Consider the following 21,232-nt stretch of genomic DNA (forward strand, 5'->3'; position numbering starts at 1 on the left):
ATGGTCCATCCACCTTTGGAAAAGTAGAGTCTTTTCGAGGTTATAAAAAACATATTGTGAGAATTTAGCTCCTGATCCCTAATTCTTTTCTACCTCAGGTACCTTTCTTGGATTTTGGTGTTTCTTTGCCAAGTTTCTATTTTTCCTCTATTTCACAAACTTTGGTGCATTGCTGATACCTCAATTCTCTTTTCTCTTGATTTTTAGCTTTGTATTTTCCTGCCTGGGAGTTATCCAGCCCATCGACAAATGATACCAGCACCATCCTCAACATACCTAAGACTATCTTAGTATAGCATTTGCTCATGAGGATAATATCAGAAAAACTTAAGAAAACTAGGTGCAGAAAAAGTCCCAAGTTGCACTTCATGTGTACATGGTAGAATATCAGAATCACTTGCTGAGTATTTTGAAATCCTCAGAGCAGGTGTGCATCTAAGGGGCTGCTGACACTGAGAGACTTCAGGTGTCCTACTCACAGGCTATTGCATAAGAAGCATCAGTTTGTTACTCATTCTGTTTAATGACTATTCAGTGGTATTTTTGACATTCTACACTTATTTTACATGATAGTTTGTTGTTTACGTACTGCATTTTACTGAGGTTTTAAGCTACTTAGTTTTATTTAAGAAATCAGTTGGAGAGGGTGGGGGTTGAGTGACAGGTAATGAATTACTCTAAAACATCAGGGAATAGGTTCCTGTTAAGCATTTTTGTGTAGAACAGCTGTTTTTCAAAAACAGTTACAGCCAATAAGTGGGCAGTATGACCATTTCTAACCACTACTCTTATCACTCTGGCCTAAGCCAGCATCATCTGTTGACTGGATTCTTGTAAAAAACTCCCTGTTTGTATCCCTACTCCCTCTAGTTTGTTCCCAGCATAGCGGGGGCAGAATAATCCTGTTATGTTAGCAATGTTAGGTCATGTCCCATTTTAGCACCCCATTTTACTCAGCGAAAAAGCCAGACTTCATTCACTGTTCCACAAGATCTTTCTCTTTCTTCTTTTTTTTTCTCTTCTTGTATCTCTGTAATCTAGATCATAATGTGAAATTCATCTTATTAGTTATTGGATTTTTGAGTTATGGTCCATATATTCCTCTTAAGGAAAAAAAATCATAAATTGCGTAGGATTTTTAAATTCTTCTCACAGTAAATGGCACTCGCTAGATAAACATCCCTATTTAAGAGGATATATTTCTTTATCTCTGAAATGAGGGTAATACCCGTCAAGTAATACCTAATTTCCTCAAAACAATCTTTCCCTTGGATTTTTCTCATTCATTTATTGTCTCCACATCTCTGTTACTTGGTTTTCTTCTTCCTTCCCTTTTTTCTTCCCTTCCTTCCTTTCCTTAGGCCTAAATTGTCTTTGAGTAGCTTTTCCAGCCAATGAAAAGCACTCTGTTATCTTATTTTTTTCCCCATTATCCCATTACATATGTGTAGAAACTTTCATTTACCTCAAGTATGCTGTAACATAATCAGGAATGTTATTTAAGGATAGATGATGGTTGAATGATTTATTTATGGATTTGCAAGAAATTTCTAAATAAAAACTCATCCTAGAAAGATAAAGCAAAAAGGAAAAGGAAAATGAACTGATTTTGGTTAAGGAAGAGCCTTCCCTGGGAGTAGAGCAGGGGAGTATTGATCTGTGATTAATCTAAATTTAATTTTGATGGAACCTAAAATTTCAAAATACATAAGCTTTTCTTACATTCTGTGGCCTATATGTCAGTTTTCCTTGATAACTTTTTATAAATGTGTATGTCACCCAACTAGGTATTTTTATTTTTAAATATTTATTTAAGTAGGCTCCGTGCCCAACATGGGGCTTGAACTCATGACCCTGAGATCAAGAGTGGCATGCTCTACTGACTGAGCCAGCCAGTCAACCCCCAATTAGATATTTTTAATACATTACTCATAAGTATTGACTTTATGCTGTGTTTCCCAAACATGTATATTATAATGTATGTATATAATGTTACCTATTTACTTTGCAAGGAACATATTTAAATATGTGTATAAATTCGTATGTATTTAAATATATATCTCTCAAGAATATGTGTATGCATAGAATATGATGTTGGATTTATTTTGTTTTTAAATATTTTGTTTTTAAATAAGAGCTTTATTATGTACCACACAATTGAGCTTTTTTTTAATTCTGTGAATTCATTTTATCTTCAGGTCATTTATGGTAACATTTAAACCACTAAAGGTTGAAGTCTTTGCCTCTCCAAAATTGAAATTCACAGATATTCTTTCATGGTATCATTGATGTTTGCGAATAATCACTTGCAAGTTTTATCTTAACACAATTTTAATATCAATGTGTAGAATTACTTTGAAAACTTTGTGGATTTCTTCATTTTTAAAAGTTTATAGCTCTTCATTTTAAATGGGTTTAATTTTCATTTCTGCTCTAATAATTCAAGAAAAACAAACAAGTCAAATAGGCAGGATCCTGGATACTGGTGATTGGTTGGCATTTACATAGATCTTTCATATAGGATTTAATAAAAGGAGACCTGAAGTTCAGAAATGTAATCTATAAGACAGAGAAAAACAGTTCTTTTAAGCACATTCTTTGAGGATTGTATGATGCCTACCCCATAACTGTAGTAATTTTGTATATCTGTCAGAACATGTCAGCTATATTCAGTAATGGGGATAGCAGGAATTTGAGGCTTCATGTACATTTCTTGTTGTCACAGGAAGGTCAGCCCTTTGAAAGGGAATAGAAATGAATATTTCTCCGAAATTCTATTTCCCTTCATTTTAGGCTATCTCTTAATTCCAGCATTTTACTGTGTTTGATAAACAGGCCCAATATACATTTTATTTATTTGGTGGGGTAGGAGGGTGATGAAACTTTACGAATTTCACTGGCATTGCACTTGGCTGATAAGAATGGGAGTTTGTCCCGCTCCAAAGAGATTACATGAAGTAGAATTGGAAAACAAATTGTATTTACAAAAGATAGGATGATGTTCCTAATAGGTGTTCAGAATAGACTATTCACTCTCATATTCTGCTGAGCTTTACTAGAAATAATTTCATTTCAAAAGAAGAACAAATCTGATTGAAGGTAAAAGCCTTCCCTCTCCAAAGATACTTTCCAAAGGGCTTACATTAAATTTTTCTGATGGGTATACAGCTGTATTTTAGGTTGTATCCGTATAAACTGGTAACGTGGAAAATAAAAATCTAAATAGTATACTTGATTGCTTCATGCACCAATCATTTAGATTACTAAATTTATATCTATAATTTTGGAAGGGATGTTGCAGTATGATGTTCTGACAATAACTGTCAAAGTCATATTACTGGGATCTATTTTCATCTTGTTGTCAAGGTAAAGTTATTGAAATTCACAGTTGGTAGGTCAGAAAGATCACTGACTATCTCTTGTCATCTGTGGTTTAATGCTGACCTAAACAGCGACTGTGTAATGTCAGAATTATCACAGTGTCTGGGCTGCAGAAGTACAACATGCCCCGTGATTGAATGCACTTCCTGTCTGGAATATAGATTATGAAAACACCCACAACCACAAACTAGAGTGGTTTAGAGACTTCGTTTTTAATTTTGCTTTCTCTTTTTCCCATGCATTTTAGATCTTGGATTTAGTAAAAGGGACACATTACCAAGTGGCCTGTCAGAAGTACTTCGAGATGATACATAACGTAAGTCCATTTTTAAACTTTATGTCCTTATTCTTTTTTGTTGTTGTTGTTTGTTTTTGTTTGTTTTTGTTACTCCATGTTTCATTCAGGGATTTTAGTTGTAGCATAGAAACCACTCCAGCTATTTTCACCAGCAAGGGATTTATTACATGGTATTAGGCAGCTTGTAAAATTTATAGATGGACCAGAGAATTAAAAACTAGGATATTCCAGAATCAGAAACATTGTAACCAGGAGAAGCTACTCAGCAAGAAAACCTTTACTGCAGCTGCCACCCACCACTTCACATCTAAGGATGAGACCAAGGGTCAGTAAACTTTCCCAGGAAAGTGCCAGATTGTAAAAATTGTAGAGTTTATTGTCCATATGGTCTCTGTCAAAACTGCTCATCTCTGCTGTTGTAGTCAAAAGCAGCCATAGACAATATATAAATGAAAGAGCATCTCTGTGTTCCAGTAGAACTTTATTTACAAAAACAGATCAGAGATCAGATTGAGGCCTAATTAGCAACTCTTGGAATAGATCTAGAATAGTTGCCCCAGGTGCCTAGAAAAACCAGAGGCTTTTGCCATCTTTCTTCTAGAAAATCTGATTGTTTTACTTGTGACTGCCCCCTGCATATTCATTTTGCTTCCCAAATCTCCTGTTTACCTGAACGGCAGAATATTGGTTGCATGTAGGACCCCTAACTGCAAGGGAATCAGGGAAATGTATTTGGTTTTCCTCTCGTGAGCCTCTTTTGACATGCTTCTGTAGTATAGCTGCACCCTGGAGATGTTACGGGTTCGGTTCCAGATCATCCCAGTAAAGTGAGTTGAATGCATTTTGGGTTTCTCAGTGCACATAACAGTTATGCTTCCATTATACTGTAGTCTATTAAGTGTGCAATTGCATTATGTCTAGAAAATGTACATACCTTAATTAAAAAATACTTTTTTTTAAAAGATTTTTTAAAATTTATTTATTTGACAGATCACAAGTAGGCGGAGAGACAGGCAAAGAGAAAGAGGAGAAAGCAGGCTCCCAATTGAGAAGAGAGTCTGATGCGGGGGCTCGATCCCAGGACCCTGGGATCATGACCTGAGCCGAAGACAGAGGCTTTAACCCACTGAGCCACCCCGGCACCCCCCAAAATACTTTATTGCTAAAAAATGCTCACCATCATATGAGCGTTCAGCAAGTCAGTCTTTTTTTTTTTTTTTTAAGATTTTATTTATTTATTTGCCAGAGAGAGATCATAAGTAGGCAGAGAGGCAGGCAGAAAGAGAGAGAGAGAGAGAGAGGAGGAAGCAGGCTCTCCATGAGCAGAGAGCCCGATGTGGGACTCGATCCCAGAACCCTGAGATCATGACCTGAGCCGAAGGCAGAGGCTTTAACCCACTGAGCCACCCCGGCACCCCCCAAAATACTTCATTGCTAAAAAATGCTCACCATCATATGAGCGTTCAGCAAGTCAGTCTTTCTGCTGGTAGAGGGTCCTCCCTCCAGGTTGATGGCCACTGACTGATCAGGGTGGTGGTTGCTTAAGGGAGAGCTGTGGCAATTTTGAAAAATAAGATGTTTGCCACATCAACTGACTCCTCCTTTCATGCATGATTTCTCTGTAGCATGTGATGCTGTTTGATAGCATTGTACCTACAGTAGAAGTTCTTTCAAAATTGGAGTCCATCCTCTCAAACCCTTCCACTGCTTCTCAACTAAGTTTTTGTCATGTTCTAAGCCATTTGTTGTCATTTCAAGAAATTGCTTTCTGTGCTCCTCTGTAAGAAGCAACTCCTCATTTGTTGAAGTTTACCATGACCTTGCAGCAACTCAAGCACATCTACAGGCTCCACTTCTAATTCTAGTCCTCTTGCTGTTTCTACATCTGCATTTACTCCCTCCACTAAAGTTTGAGCCCCGAAGGTCATTGGTCTTTTCCCAAACTCCTATAAATGTTGGTATTTTGACCTCTTCTCATGAATCACAGCTGTTCTTAATGGGATCTAGAATGGTGAATCCTTTCCGGAAGGGTTGTTTTTTTTTTTTTTTTTAAATTTATTATTATTATTTTTTTAAGATTTTATTTATTTATTTGACAGACAGAGATCACAAGCAGGTAGAGAGGCAGGCAGAGAGAGAGAGAGGAGGAAGCAGGCTCCCCGCTGAGCAGAGAGCCCGATGCGGGACTCGATCCCAGGACCCTGAGATCATGACCGGAGCCGAAGGCAGAGGCTTAACCCTCTGAGCCACCCAGGCGCCCCTTTATTTTTTTTCTTTTTAAAAGATTTTATTTATTTACTTGATAGAGCAAAGGAGAGAGAGCATAGGTAGAGGAAGAGGGAGAAGCAGGTTCCCCGCTGAGCAGGCAGGGATCCTATCGTGGGGTTTGATCCCAGGACCCTGGGATCATGGCCTGAGCTAAAGGCAGAGGCTTAACTGACTGAGCCACCCAAGTGCCTGTCCAGAAGGTTTTTAATTTACTTTCCTCATTTCCATCAGAGGAATCATTGTATATGGCAGCTATAGCCTTACAAAATGTATTTCTTAAATAATAAAACTTGAAAGTCAAAATGACTCCTTGATCCATGGGCTACAGAATGGATGCTGTGTTAGCAAATATGAAAACAACATTAATTAACATCTCCATCAGAGTTCTTGGGTGGCCAGACACCTTGTCAGTGAGGAGTAAAGTGTGTGTGTGTATGTATACATTTTTTTTTTTTTTTAAGTAATCTATACCCAATGTGGGGTTTGAACTCATGACCCCTAAATCAAGAGTTGTTCTACTGACTGAGCCAGCTGGGGGACTGAGGTTCCCCCAGTGAGCAGTAATATTTTGAAAGGAATTTTTTTTTTTTTTTTCTGAGCAGTAGATGTCAATAGTGGGCTTAGAACCTTCAGTCAGCCATATTGTAAACAGATGAGCGGTCATCCAAGCTTTGTTTTTCCATTTAAAGAGCATAGGCAAAGTAGATCTAGCATAATTCTCAAGGATTATTCCTAGGATTTTCAAAATGATAAACAACACTGGCTTCAACTTCAAGCCACCAGCTTCATTAGCCCCTAACAAGAGAGTCAGCCTGTCCTTGGAAGCTTTGAAGCTTAGCACTGACTTCTCCTCTTTAGCTATGAAAGTCCTACAATGGCATCTTCTTCACTACAAGTCTGTTTCATCCACACTGAAAATCTGATGTTTAGTGCAGCACCTGCAGGAATTCTCAGCTAGAGCCTCTGGGTAACCTACTGCAGCTTCTCCATCGGCACTTGCTGCTTCACCTTGTACTTTCATGTACTTTCACCTTGTACTTCATGTTATGGAGATGGCTTCTTTCCTTACACTTCGCAAACCAACCTCTGCCAGCTTCAAACTGTTCTCTAGCTTCCTCACCTGTCTCAGCCTTCAGAGAACTGAAGAGTTAGAGCTTTGCTCTGGATTAGCTTTGGCTTCAGGGATGTGGCTGGTGTGACTTTTGTCCCGACCAGGAAAACTTCTCAGCAGTAAAGGCTGCTGAGAAAATCAGCAGAAAAATATCAGCAGTAAGGCTGTTTTGCCTTCTTATTATTCATTTGTGTGGTTTCTGGAACAGCAATTTTCATTTCCTTCAATAAATTTTCCTTTGCATTCACAACTTGGCTGTTTGGCACAAGAGGGCCTAGCTTTTGGCCTCTCTGTTTTCTTTTTTTCTTTTTTTTTTAAAGATTTCATTTATTTATTTGAGAGCGAGATAGTGAGAGACAGCGAGGAGAAGGTCAGAGGGAGAAGCAGACTCCCCATGGAGCTGGGAGCCCGATGCGGGACTCGATTCTGGGACTCTGGGATCACAACCTGAGCCGGAGGCAGTCGTCCAACCAGCTGAGCCACCCAGGTGTCCCTGCCTCTCTGTTTTCAAGATGCCTTCCTCTCTATGCTTAATCATTTCTAGCTTTGATTTAAAATGGCAGATGAGCAGCTCCTCCTTTCACTTGACACTGGGAGGCCGTTCTGGGGTTATTAATTGGCCCAATTTGAGTATTACCGTGTCTCAGGGAATAGGGAGACTAGAGGAAATGGGAGAGAGGGGGAATGGCCAGTGAGTAGAGGAGTGAGACCACATACATCATTTATCACTTACGTTTGGCATCTTGTATGACATGGTTTCTGGTGCCCCAGCACGACTACAGTCCTCATAACAGAAATAATCATTAAGTTTGAAATATTGGGAGGATTACCAAAATATGACACAGACATGAAGTGAGCTAGTGCTGTTGGAAAAATGGTGCCTATAGCTGGCTCAGCTGCAAGGCTGCCATGGACCTTCAATTTGTTTTAAAAAAAACAAAACCAATACCTGGGAAACACAGTAGGACACGGTATGCCTATATAAGTCCTGCTAGCAGGTTCTGAAAGGTGTAAAGCAAGGGTCACAAACTCAGAATCCTACAGAGAGGTTAGGCAGATAACCCAAAAAAGTATAGGTGGCGGTGATTAATAGGAGAGTACAGGAGGAACTGTTGTGTGCTGACGAGTTCAGGTTCCGTTAGGGGCCTTCACATTGATGAGTATGAAGATCCTATACAAGTCAGCTGAACACATAGAACCCCATTGTTGGCAACCACTGGTCCTGATAGTGGCTTCCTAACCCAGGACAGATACCGAAGAATAGACCTAAAAGTCCATGCACTTCTTGAGACATTTTTTTCTGTGAGTGTATATATGCATTTTTTTGAAGTCTGTTACTCAGTTTCAAAGGGATCCATCCATGACCCTCTCCAAAAAGTTGTTGTGTGTAATGAATTCATCATCAGCTACCATGCTATTCATTTGTGTTTTTTTTGGTTTTCATGAAATAGTTTTTCTGTTGTGGTTATGTAATAGTGGAATTTCTTACCTCATGAAATATTTCATAGGAAAAATATGCCTTATAATATTACCAGTCATGAATATGGTACTGTCAGCCAACGTCTGTAGAATCTTTAACACATGTCCTGCCCAGCACTAAATACTTTGGCCACATTAGCTCTTTTGATCCACACTGCAGTACTACAGCTAGATGCTATTTTTATTCCCATTTACAAATAAAGTTTAGAGAAGCAGAGCAAGCTGTGTAAGGTCCTACTGCTCATAAGGGATGGACTTGGCTTTGAACCAGACTGTCAGGTAACTATTTAAAGCTTGTGAGCCTGACATTTACCTGTCTAGATTCATGATCCAACCATCATGGTTTACATTTAAAAACAAATCCAAAGCCTAGCAATTCTGTATGATTTGCCTAAGGTCCCATAGCTGGTAAGGGGGAGATCTGGACCTAGCACCCCTGGTCTGCTGTGGGTCTTGTCTTCTTTCTAGTACACATGTTGAAAATATTACTGTTATTTCAAAACTTTGTTTTCACAAAATGTGAAGGACTAAATAGACATCAATAAAATAGGAGACAAGCACAAATTCTCATTAGTTTTATGAGTATAGGAATCTCACCAGGTGAGTACCCTTTGTTTGGTATTTTCAGCACCGGTTTTGCATGACTCTTTTCCTTAAAGACCATATTCCTTAATTTGCCTGCTCAGCTTGAGAGGTTTCATTTCATATGTGTTCTTAATTATGTGTGGACTCTTAATTAAGAGGCCTCTGAACTTCTACAAATTGAGGTCTATTATTCAGTCTCCTTCCTTTTTTAAAAATAAGATGTGAAAAATAGATTGAAATGTTGAGTTTGTGACATAATCCCCAAAAAAGAATTTTTTTTAGTTCTCAGATCAGCTTTTGTAGTATCTCATTCCTACAGGAGTATTACTACTATGGCCAATTTTAAAACTTCTCTTAGATTAACAAAGATATTAAAAAGATGTATGTCTAAATATGTAGACATATAACTACATATAACCTAGGCCACATAAAAATTGATGGAATAAAAAGGCTGTTTGAATTCACTAGATATCTCATAATAGGTTTTTAGTGGTGAATATCTATTATTTTTTCTCATTTAATTTCAAAATAGAATCCATTTTTATTGTCTGTTTTCTGCCATCCTGTCTGCACCCCCCTTAAAAAATTTGTTAAAGCTGTTTATTTTCCTGAGGACTCTGTGATCAAACTCATTTTGATGAAAGTTTTGAAAATGAACCAGTTAATTGATACCATTTACAGCAGCACTATGATAGTTCCATATGGCTTTTTTGGTAATACCAGCTGCCTCATTATAGGCTGTCATTGCAAAAACTCTTGATTAAAACCCAAACATCCCATAGGTAAAACAATATTGCTTCCATTCCTTCAAAATCTACATTTGCTGTGGCAGAAATAGGAGACCTATGTTTGTGTGAAGGTCATTGTGTGCAAAACATGTTGATTCCAAGGAAATGTTTGAGATTCAGTTAGTAGATGTCAAAATCTGACCTGCTTGAAATCCATTTTCCTCAGTGTTTTGAGAGAGCAGTGTTTTATTTTTTTTCTTTTGGTATACTCCCTGTGTAAATGAAAATACTAAGCCTTGTGTAGGTTCATCTCTGAATTTTAATTGAAAATCTTTTTTTAGAAATAGACCTTTTTAGGCCTTGAGTCATTCTTGATACTTACTTTCCAAATAGCTGAGCATAAGTTTTCCCCCACCATATAAATCTTTACAGAAATCTTGCTAAATTCTATCACATTTTCCTGCAATCTTAAACAGGATATAGCAAATACAATTCAGCTTTTATATAATAATACAATTCAGCTTTTTTATAATAACTCAAGGTCATTATTATGGATATCAGACTGCTGGGCTAGCAGCCATGATCATGTCTCACTTGGATCACTGCAGTTGCTTCCTAACTCATTTCGCAGCATCTACAACATGTGCACCATTCCAGTTCTTTACCGTCCACATAGCTGTTAGAATGATTTTTAAAACAGAAGAATATGATTATTTCAGTAAACTGCTTTAAAAGCAAAACAAAACAAAGCAAACCTTAAAAGGGCTTCCCAATTGCTCTAAAGGTGAAATCCAAAATTTACAATGTAGCCTATAAAGACTTCTCCACCCCATTTCCTTCCTTGGACTCCCAACTACACTGGTCTTATTTCATATCCTTTACAGTACTTTAGGACTTCTAAGCTAATACGGCAGAATGAAAATGCATCACAGAATTTCCTTCTCTCAGTAGTGAGCACAACGTACAAAACACAATGAAAAAGTCATCAGCCACAAGGAAAACATCACCAATAGCAACCAATTAAGAAACATGGAATTGAAAAATTCTCAGTGTTTCCATATCTAGAATGTTCCTATCTTTTTTTAAAATAAGGATTAAAGGAAATAGATGCTGATGTTTAAACAGACCTATGTGAAAGTGGGGGATTTCTACGGGTGTAACCTGTTTTCCTAGTCTTCTAATTTGATTTTGAAGTAAAATCTATTTTCATTCTGTAGGGTTTGTGGGGGCAATGTGGAGTGGAGCGTAAATCAAAGTTTGTTTGTTTTTTTTTTAACAAGAAGAAAGGAAACTGAATAGCAACTTCCTTCAGCCAGAAATAAGAGTGAAAGAAAACATTCAAAAACAAAGAACCTCTCTTAGAAGAAGAATATACAATCCAGTATATAGAAGGAAACTCTTCATAATTTCATCATTCTATCAAGCAATTTAATTAGACCATGAGTTCAGTAAAATGAGCTTATTAGCAATGAGTTAAGAAAGTGCAATTGCAGATCGAAGAGAGACAGCTGAAAAGCCAAACATCACATAAAAACATGGTACATGCCCTCATTTCAAGGCCCCTGTCCCTGTTCTAGTTGGTTAGTAAGAGCATTAATTAATTTATTTTTAAATTAACATATAATGTATTAATAGCCCCAGGGGTACAGGTCTGTGAATTGCCACGTTTACACACTTACAGCACCCACCATAGCACGTACCCTCCCCAATGTCCATAATCCCACCACCCTCTCCCTCCCCCCTCCCCCCGGCCACCCTCAGTTTGTTTTGTGAGATTAAGAGTCTCTTATGGTTTCTCTCCCTCCCGATCCCATCTTGTTTCATTTATTCTTTTCCTACCCCCAAACCCCCCACGTTGCATCTCCACTTCCTCATATCAGGAAGATCATATGATAGTTGTCTTTCTCTGATTGACTTATTTCGCTAAGCGTAATACCCTCTAGTTCCATCCACGTCATCACAAATGGCAAGATTTCATTTCTTTTGATGACTGCATAGTATTCCATTGTGTATATATACCACATCTTTATCCATTCATCTGTTGATGGACATCTAGGTTCTTTCCATAGTTTGGCTATTGTGGACATTGCTGTTATAAACATTCGGGTACACGTGCCCCTTCAGATCACTACGTTTGTATCTTTAGGGTAGATACCCAGTAGTGCAATTGCTAGGTCATAGGGTAGTATAAGAGCATTAATTTAAAATGGAATAAAAAATATGTACATTTTTTAAACAGTGTATTTTTTTTAAAGATTTTATTTATTTGTTTGACAGAGATCACAAGCAGGCAGAGAGGCAGACAGAGGAGGTGGGGGAAGAAGGCTCCCTGCTGAGCAGAGAGCCCAATGTGGGGCTCAATCCCAAGACCCTGAGATCATGACCTGAGCCGAAGGCAGAGGCTTAAACCACTGAGCCACCCAGCCGTCCCTAAACAGTGTATTTTAAGCAATATATTTTAAAGATAAAACATTTAAAGGCCTTTTATTCATCTTTTTTAAAGGATTTTATTTATTTGAGAGAGGGAGAGAGAGCTAGAGAGAGCACAAGCAAGGGAGGAGGGGAGAGGGAGAAGCAGGCTCCCTCCTGAGCAAGGAGCCTGACATAGGGCTCAATCCCAAGACCCTGGGATCATGACCTAAGTCAAAGGCAGATGCTTAGTTGACTGAACCACCCAGGTGTCTCTATTTGTTCATCTTTTGATATACAGGCAAGGTCTCTTACCTGAGTAGTTTTGGAATTAGAATTCAATTTTTTTTTTTTAATAACCCATAATATACCATCACCAATTTCCGGTTCATCCTTCTTTAAAATGGAAGCGGAAGCTAATAATACATAGAAAACAATATGCTTTTTTCCCTTTCTAAGTGACTTGCCTTTCTTGAGTCTTTGCAAAGGGGTTAACTTAGATTTCATAGAACCAACAACTTTCTTTTTACACTCCTTTTTCCTTGGTTTTCCCTGGGGTAACCTTATGATGTAGCAGCTGTTAGAACTATGACCTCCATTTCGTTGCTGAGGAAACTGAGGCTTAGAAAGATGATCATATTTCATTTTGTCCACGTTGAAGTCTAAGAATTCATTTCAATCTAGAGAGTCCTCTTTTGTGATGATAGATGTATTGAGAATTTTAATAAGTTGATACAAGGTGTAGAAAATCCCTAATGTGTAATTATAGCACAAAGTGTTAGATTCTTTTTATATGAAAAAATGCTACTATGTTTTTTATAATTTTTTTTTAAGATTTTTATTTATTTACTTGACAGAGATCACAAGTAGGCAGAGAGGCAGGCAGAGAGAAAGGAAGGGAAGCAGGCTCACTGCTGAGCAGAGAGCCCGATGCGAGGCTCGATTCCGGACCTCCAGGATCATGACCCGAGCCAAAGGCAGAGGCTTTAACCCACTGAGTCACCCAGGTGCCCCGTGTTTTTTATGATCTTTATACCCAAGTTTAGCTTTAGAAATATTATATGGTTTGTAAGCTTATTTGACTTTGCATAAAACCTCTTAAAACAGATTTCAGAGCAACTAAGTGATCAGAAGGCCTTAATTCAGACAAAACCAGTTACTAGTTCTATGGTTTTGCATAAATCATGTAATCTCCTTAGGCTTTGTTTTCCTAGTTTGTACATGTGGGAGGTTCAACTTAAAGGATCTTCAAGGTCTTTCCGATCTCCAATGTTCTCTATTTATAAAACATAAAGCCTTCTGACTGAAATGTGTTCTACAATAAACTTTAAATGAAACATTTCGTAAAATGCAAACTTTATATTGGATCTCCCACTTTTTAATGAATTGGGTGAAAAATCGAATATAGTAAGTTCACAAATGACTCCATTGTTAATAAAAATTATAGATTTATCATAAAACATTCAGGAAACATTTTAAAATTAGACAGCAAAGTAATAGACAAAAATTTGTTCTTAGTGATCTGTGTAATAACTTTTAAAATGTATTAGTCTGTATGCTGTCAATCTGCTATACACTGAAGTTACTATAAAATTATTGGCCCACCATGTATCAACAACTAACTAAACTAACTAAATCAGGGAATCCTGGGGTATTCAGGTATTACCAGAAAATACTTTGTTTATTGGTTCACCTGTTAAGAGGGTTAATTCTGAGCCATAACAGCAACTCTTTTAACCCCCTGCTAATCCATTTTAATCTACCATAAGATTATACATTACTTTAATCACATCACCTCCCCTCTTAAGGATTTTAGTGACTCCCTAATGTCTATAAAATTAGGTCTAGACTACTTACCCTGGTTTTCAGGGCTCTCTGAGGCCTGGCCCCAGCCTATCTTTCCAACCTCATTTCCTATTATTCCCTTTTATATGCCTTTTACACCAAGCCATCTGATCTACTTGCTTTACAGGAACATTCCTTCTTACCTTGCTCATGTGGTTCTGCTGCTTATATTAACCTTAACCTCATTATCTCAGCTTTTTACTCTCTCCATCTTCTCAAGTTCAACTCTTATAGCCCTTCCTCACAAAGCCTTCCTTGATCAACCCAGCCAGAATTTCTCTCTAATGTGGAGATAATAAGGCTATATCTGTGACCCTTATCACTTTTTTATTCTTGATAGAGATTTTTAAGTATATGACTTATTGGGCTGGAAATTTCTTTAGAGTTGGTCAAATGCATTTGTGTGTGCTGAAAAACTGCTATCTCATAATGTGGCCTTCTACACAGTAAGTCTTCAATTCATATGTGGCATGTACGACTGGTATAAACTGGTTAGTTCTGGGATCAACTCACTAAATATTTAGATACCTACTGTATGCAAGTCACTTCAGTACAAAGAGTGAGACATAAAAAGGTCAATAAATAGAAGACGAACAAAGAAAGTGTAGCGGCTTCTCAGTTTGTAAAAAAGTAAAATATGCCCTAACAGAAACACAACAAATAACTCAAGTAAAATGGTATTTTTTGTTGTCAGCGTCAACTGCAGAAGGCAGGGAGCACAGAGATTTTACATGTGATCAACTTAGTTGATCTTCACAACTTCACATTGATTGAATGTGAACAAAGGGACTAGTGTAGGAGGTTCACACTTCAGGAGCTATCTTGCTCTTCCATCATACCCCAAGAGTTAGTAAAAGGCACACACATTTTAAGAACTTTAATGCATTATAAAATTACTGACCTTGGCACAAGGACATGACAGTGGAGCCTACTGGTTATGAGCATGGTCTGCTCTTTCATATCCCATCTCCAGCCCTGCCAATATGCGATCCGGGGCAAGTTAACTTAACCTCTCTCTCAACTGGAAGAATATTGACAATCGCCCTTCACATGGTTCTTATAGAAGTTAACTGTATAGATAAACCTGTGTGTGAACGAGTATGGCATGTGTTTTATGCCACTTACAATAATGTCTGGCACATAGTAGGCATTCAGTAAGTGCTTGCTAGTATTAAGGAATATATTTTTCTTCACCATTAATAAATTTTGGAATCAAAATTAGGGGAAAAGTGGTACTCGTTAAATCTTTAAATACAAGAAGTATTGGGGCACCTGGGTGGCTCAGTGGGTTAAAGCCTCTGCCTTCGGCTCAGGTCATGATCCCAGGGTCCTGGGATCGAGCCCCACATCGGGCTCTCTGCTCAGCAGGAAGTCTGCTTCCTCTTCTCTCTCTCTGCCTGCCTCTCTGCCTGCTTGTGATTTCTCTCTGTCAAACAAATAAATAAATAATTTAAATACAAGAAGTATTAACATCCTTACAGGGGCGCCTGGGTGGCTCAGTCATTAAGCATTTGCCTTCAGCTCAGATCATGATCCCAGGGTCCTGGGATTGAGCCCCACATCAGGCTCCCTGCTCAGTAAGCCTGCTTCTCCCTCTTTCTCTCTGCTTCTGCTCTCTCTCTGTCAAATAAATAAATAAAATCTTAAAAAAAAATACTCTTACAAAGTTTCATTGTATATTAAAGGTACAGGATAATGGATAATTTGAAATGATACTCCAAATTTAATTTAAAGTTTAGTGATAGTATTTGAGTAAAGATATATCTTAAAGCTGCAAACCTGGGGCGCCTGGGTGGCTCAGTGGGTTAAGCCGCTGCCTTCGGCTCAGGTCATGATCTCAGAGTCCTGGGATCGAGTCCCGCATCGGGCTCTCTGCTCGGCAGAGAGCCTGCTTCCCTCTCTCTCTCTCTGGCTGCCTCTCCGTCTACTTGTGATTTCTCTCTGTCAAATTAATAAAAAATAAAATCTTTAAAGCTGCAAACCTGGTCATGTTTACATTAAGCCCCATTGAAAATTACAAAAGAAAAAGATTTTCTATAAAAAGTAAGAGCAGGGAAAGCCAAAGATTAGAATGAAGAAAATACATTAGGTTGCTTGTGCATTGTTTATATGATACTAAATGGGATTGCATATGCTTATACATATACATATATTCTAAAATAGGAGTGCTATCAGGGACCAATATGCAGACAGTATGTGTTTATATCCACTCCCTATGTTTAAAGACTAAACCCTCACCTCCCCCCCCCCCCAAGTATTTCTTGACAGATAGGCAGGTAGGCATTTTGCTTAGCCCTCTAAGATGCTGAGTAGAAGGTAGAGGTGAAATGGAGCTAGATGGGGAACTGAAACTAAGTGCAGAGGTTCAGGCTAGAAATACAAGTGCTGGAGCCATTCATGTTTAGGTAGTAGTTGACACACCTTCTGAATGAAAGGATGTAATCAGTGAATTGAGAGTTATGACCGAGAACCTACTAGGTTTTGGGCAACTACTAGGTTTTTGAACAACTTCTAGAATGGTTTATGAAGCCCCTTTATTTATACCTTTGCTATGTATTTATATGATATACATTTGCTTTCTTACACAGGTGGATGATTGTGGCTTTTCTTTGAGCCATCCTAACCAATTCTTTTTTGAGAGCCAACGGATTCTAAGTGGTAATAAAGACATCAGGAAGGAATCCATCCAACCAGAAACTCCTCAACCCAAACCAGGTGTCCAGAAAGCCAAGGATGCGTCATCTGCTCTGGCCTGTCTAAATTCCTCTCTGGAAATGGATATGGAAGGACTAGAGGATTACTTCAGTGAATGATTCTTAGGCAGTTGGGAACCCTTTTCTTCACTAACTTTCCTCTCTTACTTTCAAGATTTTGCTTGTTTCTTTTTTAACCTCTTAGTCTACTTCTTCTACTGCTCCCCAGTTCATCCCCTGGAAAGGAGGCTTGTGGGTAAAAACTAAGCCTTCCGCTATATTTTCCTTTGGCAAAAAAGAAAAGGAAAAATTTCTTTTGAAATCAGACAGTTGCGTGGTGTGATCTAAGTCCTGTTTTAGGAAATAAAACAGCTATCTAAACTGGTTACACTCCCCCAGAGACAATAGAACTAAAAACAACTCTTATTTTAAACCTTATTGCTATAATTTTTACTCAAACCTTTTCTGGAGCATTTTTGTTAATAAATATCAAAATGTGTATAGTGTATTTGTATGTAATTGCAAGAGTCAGATCATGAGAGAAGGTGTCCAAGAGGGTGGTATAGGAAGACCCTGACTTCTCCTCCTACCCAGGACATACCCAATCTCCACCTACACATACAGAAGTTCTTCCTGAAAAACTAAAGGCTGATTACATCTTCTGTACCACAAAAGGTAGAGGGGCCACACAGATGGGGTAGAAGAGTTGGAGACACAGTAATGATGGGAACCCTACCCTCAGTGCTACAAACTGTAGTGGCGGGGGGTAGCACTTAAGGACTCAGGTGCAGATTCGCCCAGCTTGGGGCACAGAAAAAAACAAAGTGACTTAAAGACCAGTTAGACTGTAAGTGAAGGAATTACATTATTAACCCTAGAGCATCTGAGCAGTAGGGGAACTGCTGGAAATTGTCTCCAGGATCAGAGGTGCTGGTGAGCAATACTGTTTATGTTTGCTTCCACTTTGATAGTGTATACAGGAGCAGCATCTTGGCGCACTAGCTAACCTGCCGCCTCAGTGAGCCTTGGGTCTCTAGGACACCCCAGCTCCAGCCATCCTACCAAAACTGCCCCAGTATGGCATACATCAGGACATCCCTGGGCTGTGCCCACTATACATCAGCCATCTTGCCAAGGTGGCCCAGGTGCAAAGCATGCTGGGATGCCCCTAGGCAGTACTGGCTTCAGCTCTAGCCACCCCACCAGGGCAGCCCCAGTTTGGATAAAGCCCTGGCCCACACCTGCTCTAGGTCTAGCCATTCTGCTAGGGTTGCAGCAGTATAGAGCACCCCAAGATCCCCTGGCCATACCTAATTCAGCTCCAGCTATCCAGGCCAAGGCAGCCCTGGCACAGTATGCTTCAGGAACCCAAGCCTGCACCTCTCCCAGCTCCAGCCAGCCAATCAAAGCCACCAAACACGCAGTCTATACAGGACCACTCCTTCAAGACTCAGAGAGGTGGTAGTTTCCCTTAATTCATAGCAATGGGGAAAGTAAAAAAAAAAATGAGACTGAGGAATATGCTGAAAGAAAAGGAAGGAAGGAAGGAAGAAAAAAGAGCACTACAAAATCAGAAAAAACAAACAAAAAAACCCTAAATGGCGATAAACAATGTACCTGGTGAAAGAATTCAAAGTGAGTTCTGGTCTAAGATGACATAGGAAGACCCTGAAATCATCTCCTCCGTGGACACCAAATCTACACCTATGTATAAAGCCAATTCCTCCTGAAGAACTGAGGGCTGACTGAACAGCTTCTGTACAACAAAAAATAGACCATACAGAGAATGACAAGGTAAGACAGAGACCCAGTAACAAGAAAACCCTATCCCTGATGCAAACTGCAGTGAGGAGAGAGAGTACCGAAGGACCAGGAGCAGATTCTTCCTCCGTGGGGCACAAGAAAAAAGCCAGATGAAAAGAGCAACTAGATCCACCAAACTGGAGGAGTTGCTAGAACTCTCTCCAGATCAGATGGGCTGGTAAGCACCAAAGATCTACCAAACTGGAGGAGTTGCTAGAATTCTCTCCAGATCAGATGGGCTGGTAAGCACTATGATTTATGCTCTCTTCCTTGAAATCAAAGATGATAGCAGAGTTCTGGATGCTGTAACCAGCTTGCCATTTCAGTGAGCCCAGACTTCTAGCCAACACAAGTCCCGGACATCCTGGAGCACAAGAAAACAATTTAAAAGAGCAACTAAACTGTAAAAGGAGGAACCACAGAACCTTCCCAAATGGCAAGGGAACTGCTGGAACTTTGGGTTGTAGGGGCTGATGAAGACCAGAGTTCAACTACCCCATCCACCTTGGTAGTGCAGATGCGAACAAGTCTGGACATCCTAGCCAGTCTACTCCCTCACTGAGGCCCAGGCCTTTAGCCCACAACAACCCAACCCATCCCACCCAGAAGGCCCAAGCATGGTGCACACCAGGACACCCCTGGTTGGTGCTCACTATAGCTCCTGCCATTGCACCAAGATGACAGAGGCACAAAGCACACCAGAATCCTCTATGTCCAAACCATGTCAGTTCCAGACAGTTTACTAGAACACCCCTAGAAGAGAGCACTGTGGGACTTCCTGGCTCACACCTGCTTCATCTCCAGCCACCCTGCTAGAACATCTGATGTGTAGGCCTTCTGAATACCCCTGGCCAGTAGCTTACCTCAGTTCTAGGCTCCATACCAGGGTATCCACTGTACAAAGTTCCCCAGGACACCCAATGCACACCTGGCTTCGCTTTAGTTGCCCCAACAGGACACCTTGTGTGGTGAGTACCAGAACACCCTAGTTTGCACCCACTTCCGTTTCCAGAGCACCTGCTGCACAGAGCAGCCCAGGGCTTCCTGGTTGATACCCACTTCAGCTTCAGCAGCCATACCAGGGTACCTTATGAGCAGAGAGCCCAGAACTGACCATGCATACCTCAGTTTCAGCCACCCCACCAGGATAGGCCAGCACAAATTGCCTCAGACCCCCCAGCTCATGCTAGCCACAGCTCCAGTCATCCAGCTAATGTCACCAGGCACACAGTCAATACATGGCATGACCAGACAGAAAACCATTCCTTCAAGTTTAGGAGAAGTAGCTGTTTCAACTAATTCACAGAAATACAAAAAGTCAAGCAAAAGGGGAGACAGAGGAATATGTCCCCCCAAAAGATAAAAGCTCAAAAAAGGGACTAAATGAAACCGAAATGAACAATATGTCTCATAAAGAGTTTAAAGTAATCATCATAAATATGCTCACTAGACTGGAGAGAAGAGTAGAAAAACTGAGAACTTCTACAGAGAGAGGAAATATAAAAAAGAGTCAATCAGAGTTGAAGAATACAATAAATGAAATGAAAAATACACTAGAAGGAATCAACAGATTATCACAAGGGACTAGCAATCTGGAAGACAAGGTACCTAAACTGACGGTAAAAAAGAAAAAAGAATTTTTTAAAAAGTAAGAATAGGTTAAGGAATCTCTTGGATAGTACTAAGTGAATAAACATTTGCATCATAGGTATCCCATAAGGAGGAGAGAGAGAATGGAGCAGAAAACTTATCTGAAAAAAAATTGCTGAAAACTTCCCTAACCTGGGGGCAGGGAACAAACAGTTCTAAACACAGGAAGCACAAAAAGTTCCAAACAAGATAAATGCAAGAAGGTCTACACCATAACATAAAATAATTGTCAAAAGTATCAAGAGAGAAGCAACTAGTTATATACAAGGGAAACCCCACAAAACTACTAGCTGATGTTTGAGCAGAATCTCTGCAGGCCAGAGGGGTATGACAAAAATATATTAAATCAGCTTAGAGGAAACCAAAACAAAAACCCTATAACAAAGAATACTGTACTTGACAAGGTTATTCTTCAGACTTGAAGGAGAGATAAAGGGTTTCCCAGACAACCAAAGGTTAAAGAAGTTCATCACCACTAAACTGGCCTTACCAAAAAGGCTAAAGGGTAACAGGCTAGAGGAAGCAGAGGAATGATTTAATCACCTGGAAAACAGAGTAATGGAAAGTAATCAATCTGAGCAAATGAAAGAAAAAATATGCAAAGTAAGAACAGATTTAGGGAACGCAGTGACTCCATCAAAAGTAATTACATTTGCATTAGAGGGATCCCAAGAGGAGGAGAGAGATATAAAGGCAGAAAATTTATTTGACAAAATAATAGCTGAAAGCTCCCTGAATCAATAGAAACATATCTAGATCCAGGAGGTACAGAGATCCCTCCACAAAAATCAACCCAAGGGGATTCACACCAAGATATACAATAATTAAAAGGGCAAAAAGTAGTGATAAAAAAAATTTTTAAGCAGAAAGAGAAAAACAAGGGACATACAAGGGAACCCCCTTAAGGCTCTCAATGAATTTTTCAGCAGAAACTTTGCAGGCCAGAAAGAAGGTAGAGGCATGATATATTTAAAGTTCTGAA

General features: G+C 39.3%; 1 protein-coding gene across 2 annotated transcripts in view; it reads left to right on the forward strand.

Moving 5' to 3' along the window:
- PRIM2 (DNA primase subunit 2) overlaps positions 1-18,331 on the forward strand; it is a 332,911-nt gene extending 314,580 nt beyond the window's left edge. Inside the window, exons 13-14 of one of the 2 annotated variants that reach the window (XM_032340337.1) lie at positions 3,629-3,697; positions 16,693-18,331. In XM_032340337.1, coding sequence (XP_032196228.1) covers positions 3,629-3,697; positions 16,693-16,917 — 294 coding nt within the window. In that variant the 3' untranslated portion in view covers positions 16,918-18,331. The remainder of the gene's footprint in view (positions 1-3,628; positions 3,698-16,692) is intronic. The other variant, XM_032340338.1, reaches the window with a different exon arrangement.
- The last annotated feature ends 2,901 nt before the right edge of the window (positions 18,332-21,232 follow it).

The sequence above is a fragment of the Mustela erminea genome, chromosome 4, assembly GCF_009829155.1.
Source record: "Mustela erminea isolate mMusErm1 chromosome 4, mMusErm1.Pri, whole genome shotgun sequence".
Lineage (NCBI taxonomy): Eukaryota > Metazoa > Chordata > Mammalia > Carnivora > Mustelidae > Mustela > Mustela erminea.